This window comes from Molothrus aeneus, chromosome 13 (genome assembly GCF_037042795.1).
Source record: "Molothrus aeneus isolate 106 chromosome 13, BPBGC_Maene_1.0, whole genome shotgun sequence".
Taxonomy (NCBI): domain Eukaryota; kingdom Metazoa; phylum Chordata; class Aves; order Passeriformes; family Icteridae; genus Molothrus; species Molothrus aeneus.
In genome coordinates, this window is record NC_089658.1 from 538684 (window position 1) to 554815 (window position 16132).

The following is a 16132-nucleotide window of genomic DNA, read 5'->3' on the forward strand; positions in this document are numbered from 1 at the left end:
ATCTGAAAAATGATACACATTTCATGGTCCATTGATTTGGGAGAGAACAGCAGTCATTTCAAAACAGACACAGAAGAAGCCCCAGCCAGAGCCATCAATGACAAAAGACCCCCAGAAAACTGAAGATTGGCCAAAGAGGGTTGGAAAAACAGACAGGACAGTTCCCATATCACAACACAAGACTTGCCCAAATATTTCAGCCTAACAGATTCACTCATACACCAGCTGCTCCATTTATTCCACAAAACATTATATATTGAAGTGTGCAGTCTCATCTGAGCTGCCTTGTCCCAAGTGTTCAGATTCACTCTTGCCCTAGTGCAAGGTACGACCAAGACCTGCAGCTTGGACAACTGTGAAAGTACTTGTCCACCTGGGGAAATAACTCAGATACACAGGCTATGAAAATTGGGTCAAAGCTTCAAAACACATTTCCCAGGCAGCATTCCAGCTGAAACATAATCATTAATGTTAATCAGTCCTGAAGAACTGAACTTGGGAACTGAAAACACTTAATGAAAACAGCTCATCAACTGGTGTAATAGGTTTGATGTATCAGGAATTACTAAAAAACATAGGGTTTTTGTTTTTTCTTTTAGTTTAAAAAGAAGAAATTAATCTCTGATTGAAAAGGAAAACAGAAACTGAGATAAGCGAAATTACCTGGATAATGTCATACAATAGATGAGGAGAAAAAAGGGAGCTGCAATCAGACAATTCTGTCCCACAGAGTGCTTATTTCTTCTCTTCTATATCAGTGAGTCCAAACTGCTGCCAGAGTAATTAAACAGAGAACAGTACACCTTGGTAATACTGTTTCAAAGCATGTGCTCATGCCTACACATGAAAAATGTAGCAAATGTTAACTAGCACCTTACTGGGGGGAGGACAGATATAAAACACATAAACTACTGTATTAATCCTGAATCAAGAGCATTTTCACAATCAATTCATGTCTATTTATAATTGGTGGCAGCTTCTTCCAGTTGTGATTTTTACTAAAACAATGAGATTTTGTGATGTCATAAGAATCTGTGATGACAAAGATTAAGGTAAGAGACAAAGAAAACTGGGATGAACAAGCCAGGCTGTCTGCAAGCCCAGCACCTGCCCTGTTTAGGAGAAACTGAACAAGGTCCCTGGGGCACTGTCCTGGCTGAAGGGCCTGCAGCACTTCAGAACCTGATAAACACCTGATTTTAGGAGGGAGGCACACAACAGGAGACTCAGCCCCTAAAAGGTGTTTAGGCACCTAATTCCCATTGCTGAAAATGACAGGTCTGGACCTTCCAGGACATTGGAGTGCCTAATGCTTTACACTGCAGACACAGATCTGACAGGAGGGCTGACTCGGGCTGCAGCTGAGCATTCTGCCCACACAGGAGCTGGGGAGGCCCTGACCAGACACATCACACCGGGGCCCCAGCGCTCCTTTCCCATCTCAGCAATTTCCTCCCATAAACTGCACACCACGTTCTCTTCTTTTCTTTCTAATATTTAATCAGAGGAGATCAATCTGGGTATATACTCAACTTCCTGTCCTTCTAAAATACAGTTCTCACACACAAAGCCTAGAGAGGCAGTTCTGCAGCTTATTGACCCAGCATCAGGGTGTTTTCTAAGCTATGACCTCCACTGATCCAAAATACCTGCCACACAATTGCTTAAAACAAAAGAAAAGCAGACTGCAAATTTATTTCCTGTGTTCTGCTCTACTAAGTCAGAGCTCCACTCATAACACACAGTCTGAATTTTTGTTAGTTCACCACTTACCTTAATGGAGTTCATTATTGTCAGCCTTGTGGCTCCTACTCAGTTCTAATTCCTTGTTTTAAAACACTGCATTAGCATTATCACCAATTACAGATACAGCAGTTTATTTCTGAAATGACTGCACTTCTGATTTCTCTCCACAATCCTGTCTCCATGTCTATGGCAAGAAATGGTGGAGGGAGAAATAACTGAAGAAGTCCCATCCCATTTTATTAGGCTTTTAAAAAATTTTCTTCTACGTGGCATCCTCAGACTAATACAGCTCATGTCCAGGCAGATTTTGAACTGGCAGGATATCTAAGCCTGTTTTCTCAAAGTAAAATAAAATAGACCAAGGCAGAAGAGGAACAGAAAAAAGAAGAAAATTGTCCCATCTACCCACATCAAACATGTAGCATGTGAGAACTGAAAGCAACCAGAATATAAAGAGCAGTTTCTTTAGTAAAAAAATCTAAAACCCACCCAAACCCCAAAGCAGGAGAAACAAACTCTGCAGTATTCCAGCTGTGATTATAGCTCACGGCAGCCTCTTTTTGCCTTGATTCACCCTAAACATTTACTAAATGAGATACCTTTATACAAAGTGTTTGAGACCAAGCTATTAAACCCTTGCCATATTGAGTGCATTTGCAATATACCAAGTTCCAAGAGACCAGGAAACAGCCCTCCTGTCGCTCATCATTTGCAATAATGACTACAAGGCAGTCCCAGTCCAGAACCACTACAGAGGACAGGGAGAACCTTCCTACACTGAGGAAGAAAATTCAGAACTAAGAGTTCACAGTAAAGCCTAAAACACACATGAAGAGCTCCTAACACCTTTTTTTTGAGTGTGGAGGAAAAAACTGGACTGGGAAAAAATTAAATCCCCTGTTATCAATGTATTTGTTGTACAATGCCAACTGTTGCTTTACTGATGTATTTAAGCACATCATTGTTCATATATTTGTAATAAGTTAATAGCCATTCCTTCTCACAATCAAACTACAATTTACTATATATATTCACAGAAAGCCTATAAATTAATAGTAATTTAGTATTTTTTTACAAAATGTTAACAAAAATGTTTTCCCGGAATACTTATCCATCTTTATTGCTTCATAGATCTCAAATAATTTAGTATTTGTTTTAAAAAAAATCTATTAAAGCAACCTTAAATAAAACTTTCTCTTTCATAGAATGTAATCACAAACTATTTGATAAGTGTAACATTTAATAAGATGCCTATTTTGAATCTGGTAATTCATCCTGATTTTTGTACAGAAGTGAAAAATACTAGATTTCAATGAGTATTCAATAATAATAATATTAAAAGCTGATTTTCAGATAAGTTCTGTGTATGCTTAGAAATAGACTTCACAAGCCTTACATTTTATTTCTACCTTACAAGTAAAACATTACCTGAAAATAAATCAGTATGAACCAGCCAGCTAAGGACACTCAGCAGAGGAGAGTCCTGGCCACATTCCTTAGTAGTTATTCAACACAGCAATACAGCAATAGTCTGTTCCAACCAACCTTCTTAAATAGATGTAGCTATGGTGTTTGGTTGATTTGGCTTTTTTTTTTTTTTTTTGTGTGTTCAGCATTAAACAGGACCTTAAATAAGCCATACTCAAAGGAATAGTAATGAATATCTTCTTTTCTTGATCCTAAAAATGCATAAGATGAACTTAAACAGCCACCTCACGTAATAAATTCTTTCTATATTAAAATTTTTAAAACATTGCCTATTGTGAACAGATCAAAGTGAGAGGAAAGGAGAGTTAATACACATGAATAAATTGAAATACCTCCTTTAGAAGAGCTACTTTATTAACACATATTTTTTTATTAGCAAAGATAGTGAAAAAGCAACGCGTGTGCTCACATTTTTTATGTTATGAACACAGCAAAAGATATAGTGTTGTGTTTAGTTTTCTACAGAAAATAACAGTGTACCTGATTTAAGTCAGGAAGCAGCAGATAATTTCAAAATCAAAACCCCTTCTTTTAAAGAAAATGTAGAAAATTCCTTTACACTTATTGTCATTATTAAACCACTCTTTAAAAGGTTCTTTGTGGAAAACCTCTCCGTTTTGGAAACTCACAACATGATTAGAACGTAAGAAATCGTTTCTTTTGCCTACACCTAAAGAGAGCAATTATTAAAATTGGTGAAGTATTTCAGAGAGGAGAGCAGGAAAAAAACACTGGAAGATGAAACTGAATTTTTGACACGAAGGCTTCGAGTCGGGGAATGTAAATGTTTGGAGAGAGCAGAGTTCACGGATCAGGAGAGGATTGCAGCGCTCGCCGTTGTTCTGTCGGGCTGCGGGAACGCCTTGGCGCTTTCTCCGAGCGCCCTCTGGCGGGCGGCCGCTGCCGGCGCACCCGGAGCGGGTCAGCCCCAAGGACTCCGGAGGGAAACGTCTGCGGCCAAAGGCGTCACCCAAACACGGCCCTCTGCAGGAGGGACGGGACACGAGCAAAGGACACCGGGACAGCCCAGCCCCAGCCAACCCCAACTCTGCTGCTACAGGGCGCGCTTCCGAAGAGCTCCTCTGTCCTCACTGCAGTGGGGAAAAGCTACACTTGAGGGACAATCCCTACAAACAGTCAAAGCAGTGCTCAGAGAGCAAACATTACCCATTTGAGAAACGAAGTTATAGACAGCTTTATACTATTCATTAAAAAGGTGTTTTAACAGCAAGAACTCAAAGCTTCCATGTTGCAAGGACCTTTTTCTTTTTCCAGGATGTAAATGTTGACTTCAGTTTTGGCTGAACTACATTTATATTTAGTTAAACAATTCTACATCTGATTCTCACGTGTAAAACATCTTGCATGACTCCTCATCAATGCACAGCACTAATAAACTGCTTGTTTCTAAGATGTTTAGATGCTGTCCAAATGAAGGTAGGAATTGCAGAAATAAGGAACATGGCTTAGTACAAGCATGACAACTATTCTTAAGTTATGCTGTCTTACTCTGAATTGGACTGTTTAGACCCTGACTTTGAAAAATTCCTCTGAACTATGAGTGAGGGAATTCTGAAAGAAACAGTAAAGCCTCCCTTATACATAGGACAAGGAACCACCTCTCCATGTTAGAAATATCACTACTTTCTTAGTAAATTTAAGTTTTACTGGCCCAGAGGTACAGTTCTTTAGCTCTATATTCCAATGTCTGTGTTAAACAGTAGGTCTGGTAAGAAACACATCAATTAAATCTTACTGCTGCTATTTGCTGTGCAATTTGGGGTGCTTAAAGAAACAGTGCTTATAAAGTGTAAAACTTCTAGTTATTGCCTGTGCCATTGGAATGGGAACACCAAAGAGCAAACACAAGAAACTGAATCAAGCTCTGACCTGAAAAAATTTCTTCACAGATTCTTGGGACAACAAAGACTGGGAATAGCAAAGTTTAAGGTTTGGGTTTTGGTTTTTTGTGGTTGATTTTTGTTGTTGTTGTTTTGTTTTGTTTTTTACTCCTGAACATAAATGGATCTTAGATAAGGCCTAAATCACATTATCAACAACTGAAATTTTGTTTGTTTTTAATAATGTATTTAATTTGCCATGTGGGGATTTACTAATAAAATGTTGCAACACTGTCAAAGATCATTCTTCAAGGTATTCCTATCTTTCAAAGTCTCAGAGACCTGATTTTTACAATGCATCATGGACAGGGACCCATCTTGCTTATTAGCAAGGCTGCAACCAAATGACAGGATCAACGTCAGAGCTTGGAAATTTATTCCTATCTGAAACATCAATAAGCCAGTAATTAAAAAAAAAAATCAACAATGCCAACAAACAACTTGAATTTCTAGAAATCTTCTAGGTCTCACAGGAGACAAATTTACTTCCTAGTCTAAGATCAGTAAAAATTGCCCTGACCTTTGAAATCCTGCTGGCTTTTTAACGTGGTTTTGCTCCTGAAGAAAGACAGCCTGCAATTTTGAACATCCCATGGCAGTGAGGCAGAGCATGCCAGCCATCAAATTCTGGTTGTTCATTCCACTGACTGGAAAAATGCTTGCAATTTGATTTCTTTTATAAGGCCACATTTGAGCAAGCAACATTTATAGAGATGACTTACCTAATTAGATTCAAAGAGTGATTTGCTATCTCAGCAATAGTTTTGAAATGTACAAATCTAGACAGAGAGGCATTATGTAAACAGGTGTGAATGACACTGCTCCATCAGGCATTAAATTGGAGCTGCTCCTGAAAAATTGTATCATTTGTGCATTTAAGTTATCGATATTTTACCAACAGCAGTGTTTTCGCACCAAATATTTTTTGTGGTCTACAGCCAATGATATTTAAGCAAAATCTCTCACCCTTCTAATGGTGGCATGAAACAGCCTCCTTGTGTGCCTCCCATATCTCTGAGGAGATCAAAATTCTCTCTGAGGAGAACCAGAGCTTTTGAAACAGACAGCTACAAACCAGAAAGTGAGGAAAAACAGCTGATACTTACAGGCACTTTTGCATTTCCAAAACAGCAACAGCTGTGAAAAGAGGAAACCATTTTACTTCCTGACAACTCTGTGACACTTGCACGGAATGTTGTGCTGGGGATGTGATCAGCAGCGCCCGGAGAGCGCCTGGATGGCCGCTTCCCTCAGCCTTCACCCGTGAGGGGAACGCGCCCCGCTCCCAGCGGCGGGGGAAGTTTTGCTCTTCACCCCTTTTCCCTAACCCTCGGGCGTGAGTTTCACGCAGTAGTAGGAGAAAGCGTCTTAGTAAGAGCAGTGCATCCTACCGGCTCTCGACTGAGCCGGGTGGGGACGGTCCGTGGTGTCCCCGGCCCAGCCCCTCCGTGGGGCCCGCCCGCGGCGCCCTCAGCCCGCCCGGCCCGGCCCGGCCCGGCCCCGCCGCGGAAGCTCGGCGGGAGCTCGCCCCTCACAGAAGGAGCCATGCCCACCGCGCTCCCCCGACCGGCCCGGCCCCACGCACCTGGGCAGCGATCCCTGCCACGGCTCTGCTGCGGAAAACACCCCTGTTACAGACAGGCTGCTCCGTGTTCTCAAACCATTCCCCCTTGCATACAGGCACACAAAGAGTTTAACGTTGAGGAGGGATTCAAGTGTTGGCCCCTCACAGGCAGGCAGAGAGGGCTGTGGCTCAGGTTTCAGTGGCACTTAATTAGGGGAGAGACGATCAAAGAAGAGTCAGGGTTGGAAGGCATCTCTGGAAAGCATCCAGTCCAACGGCCCTGCCCAGACAGGTCACCTGGAGCAGGTGACACAGGACCATCCAGGTGGGTTTGGAATGTCTCCGGAGAGGGAGACTCCATGACCACCCCAGGCAGCCCTCCCAGTGCTCTGCCACCCTCAGTGTGCAACTCTTCCTCATGCTGAGGTGAAACCTCTACTGTTTTAGTTTATGGCCTTTGCTCCTCATCCTGTTGCTGGACACCACTGAAAAGAGTCTGGTACCATCAATTGGCACCCAGTTTGTAGATATTTGTAAGTGTTAATTACATCCCCTCTCTGTCTTTTCTTCTCCAGATTTAACAGGCCCAGCTCCCTCAGTGTCTCCTCATCAGAGATGTTCCACTCCCTAAATCATCTTTGTGCCCTCCACTGGATCCACTGCAGGAGCTCTATGTCTTTGTGTACTGGGGAGCCCAGAACTAGACGCAGCACATCAGCTGTGGCCTCAGTAGGGCCAAGCAGAGGGGCAGGATCACCTCCCTCAACCAGTGAAGAGAATGGTTTTGGATTTGCTGACAAAGTGAATCATTAAACAGATGAAGGGCTTGAGGGAAGAACATAAGTTTTCAGCCCCAAGTAGTGAACCTGAGGAGGATGGAAACAACACAGAAAATGGACAGCAAAAGCTAACATCAACTGTTTAGACAGTTTTCAAATTAAGATCTGAAAGACCCATATTGTTAAAGTAAAACATAATTTTATTTGTTTTATTAGAAACATTGCACAGAGAGGCAGAGCTTTTCACCAGCACGTGTGAGCCCGTGTCTCCTGGAGGGTTAGTGTCTCTGCATACACTGGTAGGAGCTTTGGCACAGCCAAGCACAGCTGCCGAGAGGGCATGCACAGCGCAGGGGAGCAAACTGCAGCAGGGCTCTGGCAGGGAAAGGGCAACTCAAGGGTAGCTAGGAAATTCAGGTTTTCTAGGATTACAGTAAAATGAAGAGCAAAAAAGGCATTTCTCTGGACTTGGGTTTCTTCCATCACAGTTTTCAGTCCTCTCCACCACACAGGTTCAGCAGTGCCCTCTGGTAATCCCCTTTTGTGTCTTGCTGTAAAGCAAGGAAAGAAAAATACAAAATACATGTCAGGAAACAGCCATAAAATGTGTAAGCATATGAATTATATTCTAAACCTGTGGGACAGTCTATGATTCACACTGAAGCCTTCTCAGCCTGGAGGAGACTATTTTGACTGAGTTTTACTTAGGTGTGAAGTGAAATTATTTAATCATTCTTGCAATATAAATGCAAGGCCAAGAAGAGAGAAATTTGGGTATGAAAAAAGAGTAACACAACAAAGGGAAGCTGAAGGACTTGATTCTGCTCTGTCTCACTGACCACTGCAAAAATCATACACCAAGGGCACTATTAAAAAAAATTGCTAATAATCTACAATTGACACCTTCAGGAAAAGATTCTGGGTTAAGATTTTGACTCAGCTTCATCTACACAAGGAATAATGTAGCATAAGCTGTTGTGAGGGTGAAGATCAGCTTTGAAACAGATTCACAAACTCTTTATTTATGCCCCAAGTTAGACAAAACCTAGCACGTGTAGCTCCTGTCCAATCACAGAAATGGACAAAAGTCACTAGCTAAGGAGCCTTCTCCTTGAGCACTGAAATGAAAGAGAGTATCAATTTAGATGTTCTATTTTCATTCAGCAATCACAGAACAATTGTCTCTTCTTTTGATCTGAGGATAGGGACTGGTGAGCAGAATTCTCTTTCAGAACACATCAGTTGATTGCACAAAGCCCACATACACTGTCAAGTGGCTGACAGGAACTGTACCAGCTGTAGACTGTGAAGATAAAGGTGGGTTTTCCCATAGTACATAAATAATACAATATTCTCTCTGTGGTCTCTAACACACCTCCCATGAATTCTAGTGGTACCACAAATCCAATGAAGACTGCTGCAAAGGCCCATGATATAAAACCAAAGATGAAAAACTTGCCTGGATGAAATAATAGAGAGATTTTCCATATTTCCTCTTGAATTCACTCTTGATTTTCAGCATGTCAACCTCGCAACGGGACACCATAATCCTGATCAGGACCTTGTCCCGGGTTCCCTTGCCCTACAAGCAGACACACATTTAGAGCTGCAATAGCTGAAATGTTACCATTAATAATTAATGGTAGGACAGCAAACTATAGGCAACAAAGATGAGCAATAAAAGATAAAATGAATCAAATCTTCTAATAAAGATCATTATTATGATGCAAGAATCTGAGCATGAATGTACCTGTCTCATCAGCAGTGTTTAACCAACCTGCAGTCACAAATTTAGCTTAGACTGTAAGCAGCACTTTTGGTTCACCAGCTCTTCCTGGAACTGCCTAATGCCTGTCACCAGGTGTTTCTCTTTATTCCTTTTTATTCACAAAATGTTTTGAGGCCAATTTAATATCTTATTTTGGTATTCAATAAACAGCTTTTTCTGCTATCAGCTCTTGGTTACATGCAAAAGATGTGTCTAACTTTGCTAATTATAATCAACTGATCTAATAAAGATCTTTATAATGAAACTCTTTCCTACATTTCCCTATACCAGAGAAATCCGAATAGATAATACAGGCTAGTAAGGGTTAAAGAATGCTTTTGAACAATATTAAGTAATTGTTAATTTATTCACATGCCAGTCACATTTCATGTGAACAGAAGTTTCTAACAAAGACAACAAAAAAAAAACAGTAGAGAGAAAAACCAGTCTTTCCTACCTTCATGGAATCATACAGTCTGTCTGCAAAATACAGCTGCTTGTTCTGAATGCACTGGACTGAAGAGAGAGACAAGAATAGTTAAATACCCTGCCCATGCACAGGACACAGAATATTGCAGCCATTTTTAAAGCTATGATAAGTAGTCAAAATAAGGTTTTCAGCAAAAGTTCCTCCAAAAAGGGGACACGGAGAAAATATTTTTCCTGACATGCTACTTAGAAGTCATTTGGTTTAGCTCGTGACTGAACCACAGATGCTCACATTCTTAGGAAGGGTTTCCTTCCATGAAAATGGCATCATTTCAGAACTGTATAATTTCAGAATGCTGGCCCTCCTCCACAGCTCCCAGTTCATGGTTCCACTTCTAGAAGCAATCTCTCCTCTAGAACACTCCTTGTATATTCATCCATGAGAAGCCACCTTTTCAAGGCTGAGCTCTGTTTATACTCAATTTGCATTACACAGCTCTCAGTTCACCCTCAGTCTGAAATGGATTTTCCCCTTAAAGAACTCCCTCTTAAACACAGTGACATCCTTGTCATCTTCACCTCATGGCACAGTATCAGTCTTACACCCTGCCTCCCTATTTCAGAGAATTCAGTGTCAAATCAGCTCTTCAGTTAGCCCCTACCACCCTCACTGCCTGCCTGTCTCCGCCTCTCACACACACATGCTGTTTTCTCTCCAGCCTAGGTGGGTACTGAACAATTTCAACCTTTTTGTTTGCTTGGGGAAACAAACATGAGGCCCCTCTATCAAATAAAAGTGGAACCAACAGCAGATCACAACACACATGCATTTGAATTTTAACTGGAAAGCAAAGTTTATATCTTGCAGAGGGCAAAAATAAGCTGCTTCTCAGTATCTGCAATATCCAAAAATACACCAGTGGATCCAACAACACCAGCATGTCCAGCTAATTTTTCATCCAGCAGGGTGAATTTAGGTCCTACCTTTAACATGATCCATTGCAAGAGCCCTGAAAAGATCCTATATAAGGACAGTCATTACTTCAGGGTAACTTACCAAGATTAAGGAAGGCATTCTCCAAATCTCCCTTAACCTCCTTCTTGATGCTCTCCAACATATCATATGGGCTGTAGCTCTTGTACCTCTCAAACACTAGCACAGAAGAGAAAGTAGGTAAAATCAAAACCAGACTAAGAACTGGCAGAAATAACCAACCAAAGCATGAACACAGACACAGGAATGTAGGGACACATGATTAATAAATATCCATGCAAGTCCTTCTGAGAATCTCATCTTAAATACAAGCAGAAATTTGTAAAGATCCCATGCTGTGGCCTTTTTGTTTTCCTTGAACACCTCCATAATCTGGGAAAACACCATCTTAATCCTGTACTGGTATTTTTTGAAACAATAGTGATTTAAGCTCTGAGAAGTCTTCAAATGGCTTTTCTAATGTGCTGCTTTACAGCAGTATCAGAGCTGCTTTTGGGTCTTCACTGGCAGATTTAAGCACATGATATAGCTAAGCTACCCTGGCACAGAGGTAAAAGCCACAGGACTTCTCGAGGTATCCTGCATCCATATTTTCTAGGTCTGCAACATCTTTGTTTTCAGGTATGTGACATATAACTGAGCATTGTTACACCTGTGTAAAAAAGAGCTTACACACTTAAAATGTGAGATCAACACATCCACAGAAATAACTAGATTAAAAAAAAAAATTAACACCTTGGACATGAATTAAGATTTATGAGATCTCCTATGTTTTTGAGTGCTTTTCACAATAACTTCAATCATACATGGGACAAAATCATTACCATTTTATTATAACTTTCTCTTACAGGAAAAAAAAAATTCTGTCTCTTGAATAGTACCTTTCTGCAGGTGGGGAACACTTCTTTCAGTCATAATGTTGATCCACTTGGGGACATCAGTTCCCTTTCTCTTCACACCAGCATCATAGAGGTCCTGGGGTTAGAAAGAAAAAGAAAATCACAAAAAATCAGGAGCTGCAGAAGAAGCCGTTGCAAATGTAGACAATTTTCTTATTGGAAAAACAAGCACTACTGGAACTGTGTCTGTGGGAGAAACACACAAGGACACAGGGTTGAGCAGGTCACCAGGACAACATTTAAGGATCTAAATCTGACATTAAGACTAATTGCTTTGTATTCACCTCTGGCCACAGCTTTACTCTGTATTTAGCTCTGTTTACCTCAGCAGAACTGCTCTTGACAGATGCAGATGTAACAAACAAGCACAAAGAGCCACTAAGTTCACTGCAATGGATGCATTTCCTTTTGTTAAAGGCTCTCTCTCTTCAGGTATCTAAAAGAAATACCAGAGAGCTTCTGTATGCTGGGTAAGTAGTCTGTGAAAACTGATCCCTGAAGGCATCAGGATTGCAAGTGGCAGATTCACTGACACCATGCAAACATTACTGTGCAGGACAATCTGAAATGCACACACCTACTTCACAAATGCTCTCCACTCCCATGTTTATGTTCAATATCCCCCAAGGCCTGACCAACTGGACATATTTCATGGTCACTACCAGCACTTACCCTGGCATCTTGGTCAATCAGCTCGTAATCAATCACAGAGGTATCTTCACACCTTTTGCCCTTCAAACAAGATATCAGTATTTTAGAAAGGTTTCTATGAAAGTAAGCTATGCATATATTCAGGTTTTTTTTCTTTTTTTAACCTGAATTTGCTAAATGAGTAACTGCGTACTCCATCCCCATTACAAAGTTAATGCTGTAAATGCTGCATTTCTGTTAAAATACTTTGCCCTTCAACATTTGAATATTTTTTCCCCCCCAAAGGTTGGTGAAAATACAGGGGAATTTAAGAGTGCATCAGAAACCCAATTGTTTCACTGGCAGCCCCCCCTCAGGCACATTGGAGAAAGTGGGAAACTGTGAACAGCCCTACCTTGGCCAGGGCAACCATGAGCTTGCGGAAGTCACCAGATGTGTCTGATATGATGTCCTTTTCCAGCTCTGTCTTGTACACTAGAAAACAAAGAGTTCTTTTCAGGCAAAGGGTAGCTCACGAATACTCCTTTGCAAGAAAAAGGGCTGCTAATTACTGTGTTTTATGCACATGAACAGCTACAATCTAAGTCAGACTTTCATTGGAAGTCAATGAAAACAAGCCCACACTTGCCTACATCAAACCCAGCATTGCTACCAGCTAGTCATGAGGTCCATGCAATCAGTGTCTCATGGAAAGCTTACCAAAAAATTTCATTTAGACACAACTTGTATTAGCAGCAAATAGCCTTCAGTCTGTTTGCTACCAGGCAACAAGATGCAACTATATAAATCACACAAATATCCAGAACACCAGTACAAAACAGCAGGGAACCAAAGCAGATTTGTGTTTGATTTCTAATAATGAAATTCACACTGAGGGGAATTTATCCAAGTGATTTAGGGTAAAAGACATAGTACATGGAAAGTTGCAAAGTAAACTCACTTTCCCTGTAGACTCTGTTGATTTCACTGAGCTCCTGGTTTGTTCGGGAGCAGATGATTTCAATGAGTGTGTCTTCATCAGTTCCCAGCCCCTGCAACACAAACGGGGCTCACTTAGGAGCTAGCAATGAACAGGAATGCTTAAATGGTTTAAAAACATTTTATGGACATCTCTTCCCCACTGTAACAGTTCAGGGATATTTTTTGCCAACTGCTCCTGAGAAAAAAACAGATGGAATATTTCCAGTGGCTTAGAGATCCTGTAGATGTTCTCTCTGGGCAATGTGCATCTGCTTTGAGTGTCTAACAGTGGCCTCCTCACCAGCATAACTGGAGAAGGTCTGCTTATCATGGCCTGTGTGATTTTTTTCTATCCACTGGGAGCACAGGAAGAAATTCCAGTCTTATCCCCCTGTTAGGATGCTTTTTGTTAAGCCCATCTGTAACAGAATGTCACTTTGCAGGCAAAAATGGGCACAGTTTACCAGAGGATTTCAAGAGGAGTAACATCCTGGGAAACGTCTCATGCTGCAGTCTTGAATCTGTGGAAAATGGAGGCCATTATGTGGCAAAATACCTTTGGGTAAAATGTCTCCCTTGAAGGGGCAAGAAAGTGGGACAAGACAAAAAATTTAAAAAAAAGAAAAAGAGGAGTAAACCCAAGTAATTTTATTAACATGACTTAAAGCTAAGAGAACTAGGAGAGCTTTCTACACAATGGCTCTAATAAGCATCTGGGGAAAAATGAAGACTAGCAACATATATAATTTTCTAAATATTGTTGAAATATTTTCAAGAATGTGTACTAGAAAAATAATTAACTCCTCAGTGATAACTTTGCTTTCCTCAAGCAAACAAATGATGCCAAAGTCATAGCTTGTAATGCTCCACGTATCAAGCCAAATTTAAGCTCAGGCAAATTCAGAGCATTGAGAGGTTTTGCTAATTCAGACCAGGTCAGGACTAATGGGAACTCCTTGGGAGCTGGGAAAAGCAACCCATGGGGAGTATAGAATATTCTACATTTGGGACTACCGTAAGGAAATTGCTTGGTCTTTAATGCCAAACCCCAGACTAGTCTGAGTCACAAAAAATTATGGATAGGCTGTACTCAGACCAGGAGAGGGCAGCATCTGATTACCCAAACAGTGCATTTGGCCCATAGTGGAAGAGTTACCACCTCCATAGTGGGTTGGTTTTTTGGCTTTGGGGATTTAAGGAGTTTTTTTGGAGGGGTCAGGGTAGTGTGTGTGTTTATGTGGTGGAGGGGGTGGTTTTGTTTTCTAATTTGTTCATTAACTCCTTTTTAATCATCTGGAGAAGTTAATTAATTAGTATTATTGACATTTTCTAAATTTCAGTCATAACTTAGTACTGGTCTTTTATTCTTAAAAAAAAACAAACCCTAACTTGAACAAGAACATCCAGAATGTAAGTGATGATTAGATAATTATAACTACGATTTCCCAACCTTAGTTTGCTTACAAAGGTGACTCTACTGGCATGAGCACCTCTCAAGTCTTGTTTCAGAGGCCTGCAGAGCAGATACTTCTTTCTGCAGAGACTGCTTTTGATGCCCCATCTTCCTCGTGTTCTACACGGGGCAGCTCTGGTACAGGATGTTCTTTCCAGATCAGTGATATGACCCAGTAACTGGAAATTCCCCTCTAAACCCATAAATACCAGCAGAGGATCTGATGGCTCCTGCTAACAGCTGCTCTCTTAAAGGTTTCTCATACTATGAACCCATGCATTGTTTGTAAGAGCAGTCAGCAAAGCAGCCAGGCTGTTGCTCCTGAGCTGACAAGAATGACTTTTTCCTTAAAGAGAGGATTTAATTAAGAGTTTTAAAACTACATAGTTCCATGATTTCTCTCATTTTGGATGCCTTGCAGCTGGATATTTAAACTGCAGCACTAAAAAAAATAATATTAGTTTGAAAACTATGGCCCTGGATATGAAGTCCATGTTCTTTCCCGAGACAGCGACATCAGATCAACAATGTTAAATTTCAAAGTTTATTTACCTTCATGGCAGCTTTCAATTCAGAGGCATCATACTGTGCTGGTGTCTTCAGCAAGCCCAAGATCACTGCCTCCAAATGACCTGAGAGAGCAGACTTGAGTGCTGCAGAAAGTTCCTGTAAAATAGATGGGACGATGGAAAAAAAGAAATTAAAGCTCACTTCTGATCTCCAGAGAATTTAACCTGCAGGGCTTTAAGTCTCCAAGCCTGCAGAAGTGTTTCTTACACAGCTGACAACAAAACAGAAACATAAAGAGCTTTCTGGCTGTGAAAGCCTAAGAAAGAAATTAGGGCAAAGGAATTTTTTTCTAATCCTCTGAAAATAAGAAGAAGTGCACCAGTGTCTGACACAGTGCTGGAAAGCACAGTGCAGACACATCTAAACAGCTTCACTCCAGTCCTGAAGCACTGATACTTTGCTGGAGATAATAAGCACAGATGGATCTGAGTTTGTCTCACTGTGGTGCTCACTGCTGCTCCATCACAGTCCCACAGTTTTCCCAGCAGCACTGTATTATATGTGGTTTTCCTCTTCTCCCAGCCCTTTACTAGCCAAGACATTGGAAAATTGACTGCACACTTATTCCACTGTAAGGCCCAGCTCCCAACCAGCTATCTGAGGAGATAAAAAATCATCCCCAAGCACTGAAAAATTATGCCTCTCTTCAAGGAAACTATCAGAAGATTGTAGCCCAAATCCCTATGGTTAATTGCCAGTCAGCCCTAGAAAAAGAAACAGTCAGGAATGTTCACTGCAGAGGATGCAAACCTGCACCAATCACTCAGATGCTCTTTAGGGTTTCAGATGCAACTTGAATTATGCTAGTATCAGCTTCCCTGTAGTAGTGTATCAAACCAGGACAGTTACAAAGCTGAAATCCCCAGGATCAAGTCTGGGGTTCACACAGATCCATGTATTCCCTAAGCTGAAGTCAATCTGTAGCATTCA

General features: G+C 41.0%; 1 protein-coding gene across 6 annotated transcripts in view; it reads right to left on the reverse strand.

The window, feature by feature from the left end:
* Window positions 1-7657: 7657 nt before the first annotated feature.
* The window catches only part of ANXA2 (annexin A2), a 30779-nt gene continuing 22304 nt past the window's right edge, over window positions 7658-16132 (reverse strand). For all 6 annotated transcript variants that reach the window (XM_066558700.1, XM_066558701.1, XM_066558704.1 and 3 more), the window contains 9 exons: window positions 15185-15298; window positions 13160-13250; window positions 12614-12693; window positions 12241-12300; window positions 11551-11644; window positions 10733-10828; window positions 9704-9762; window positions 8938-9060; window positions 7658-8029 (listed from right to left, as the gene is read on the reverse strand). In XM_066558700.1, coding sequence (XP_066414797.1) covers window positions 7970-8029; window positions 8938-9060; window positions 9704-9762; window positions 10733-10828; window positions 11551-11644; window positions 12241-12300; window positions 12614-12693; window positions 13160-13250; window positions 15185-15298 — 777 coding nt within the window. In that variant the 3' untranslated portion in view covers window positions 7658-7969. The remainder of the gene's footprint in view (window positions 8030-8937; window positions 9061-9703; window positions 9763-10732; window positions 10829-11550; window positions 11645-12240; window positions 12301-12613; window positions 12694-13159; window positions 13251-15184; window positions 15299-16132) is intronic.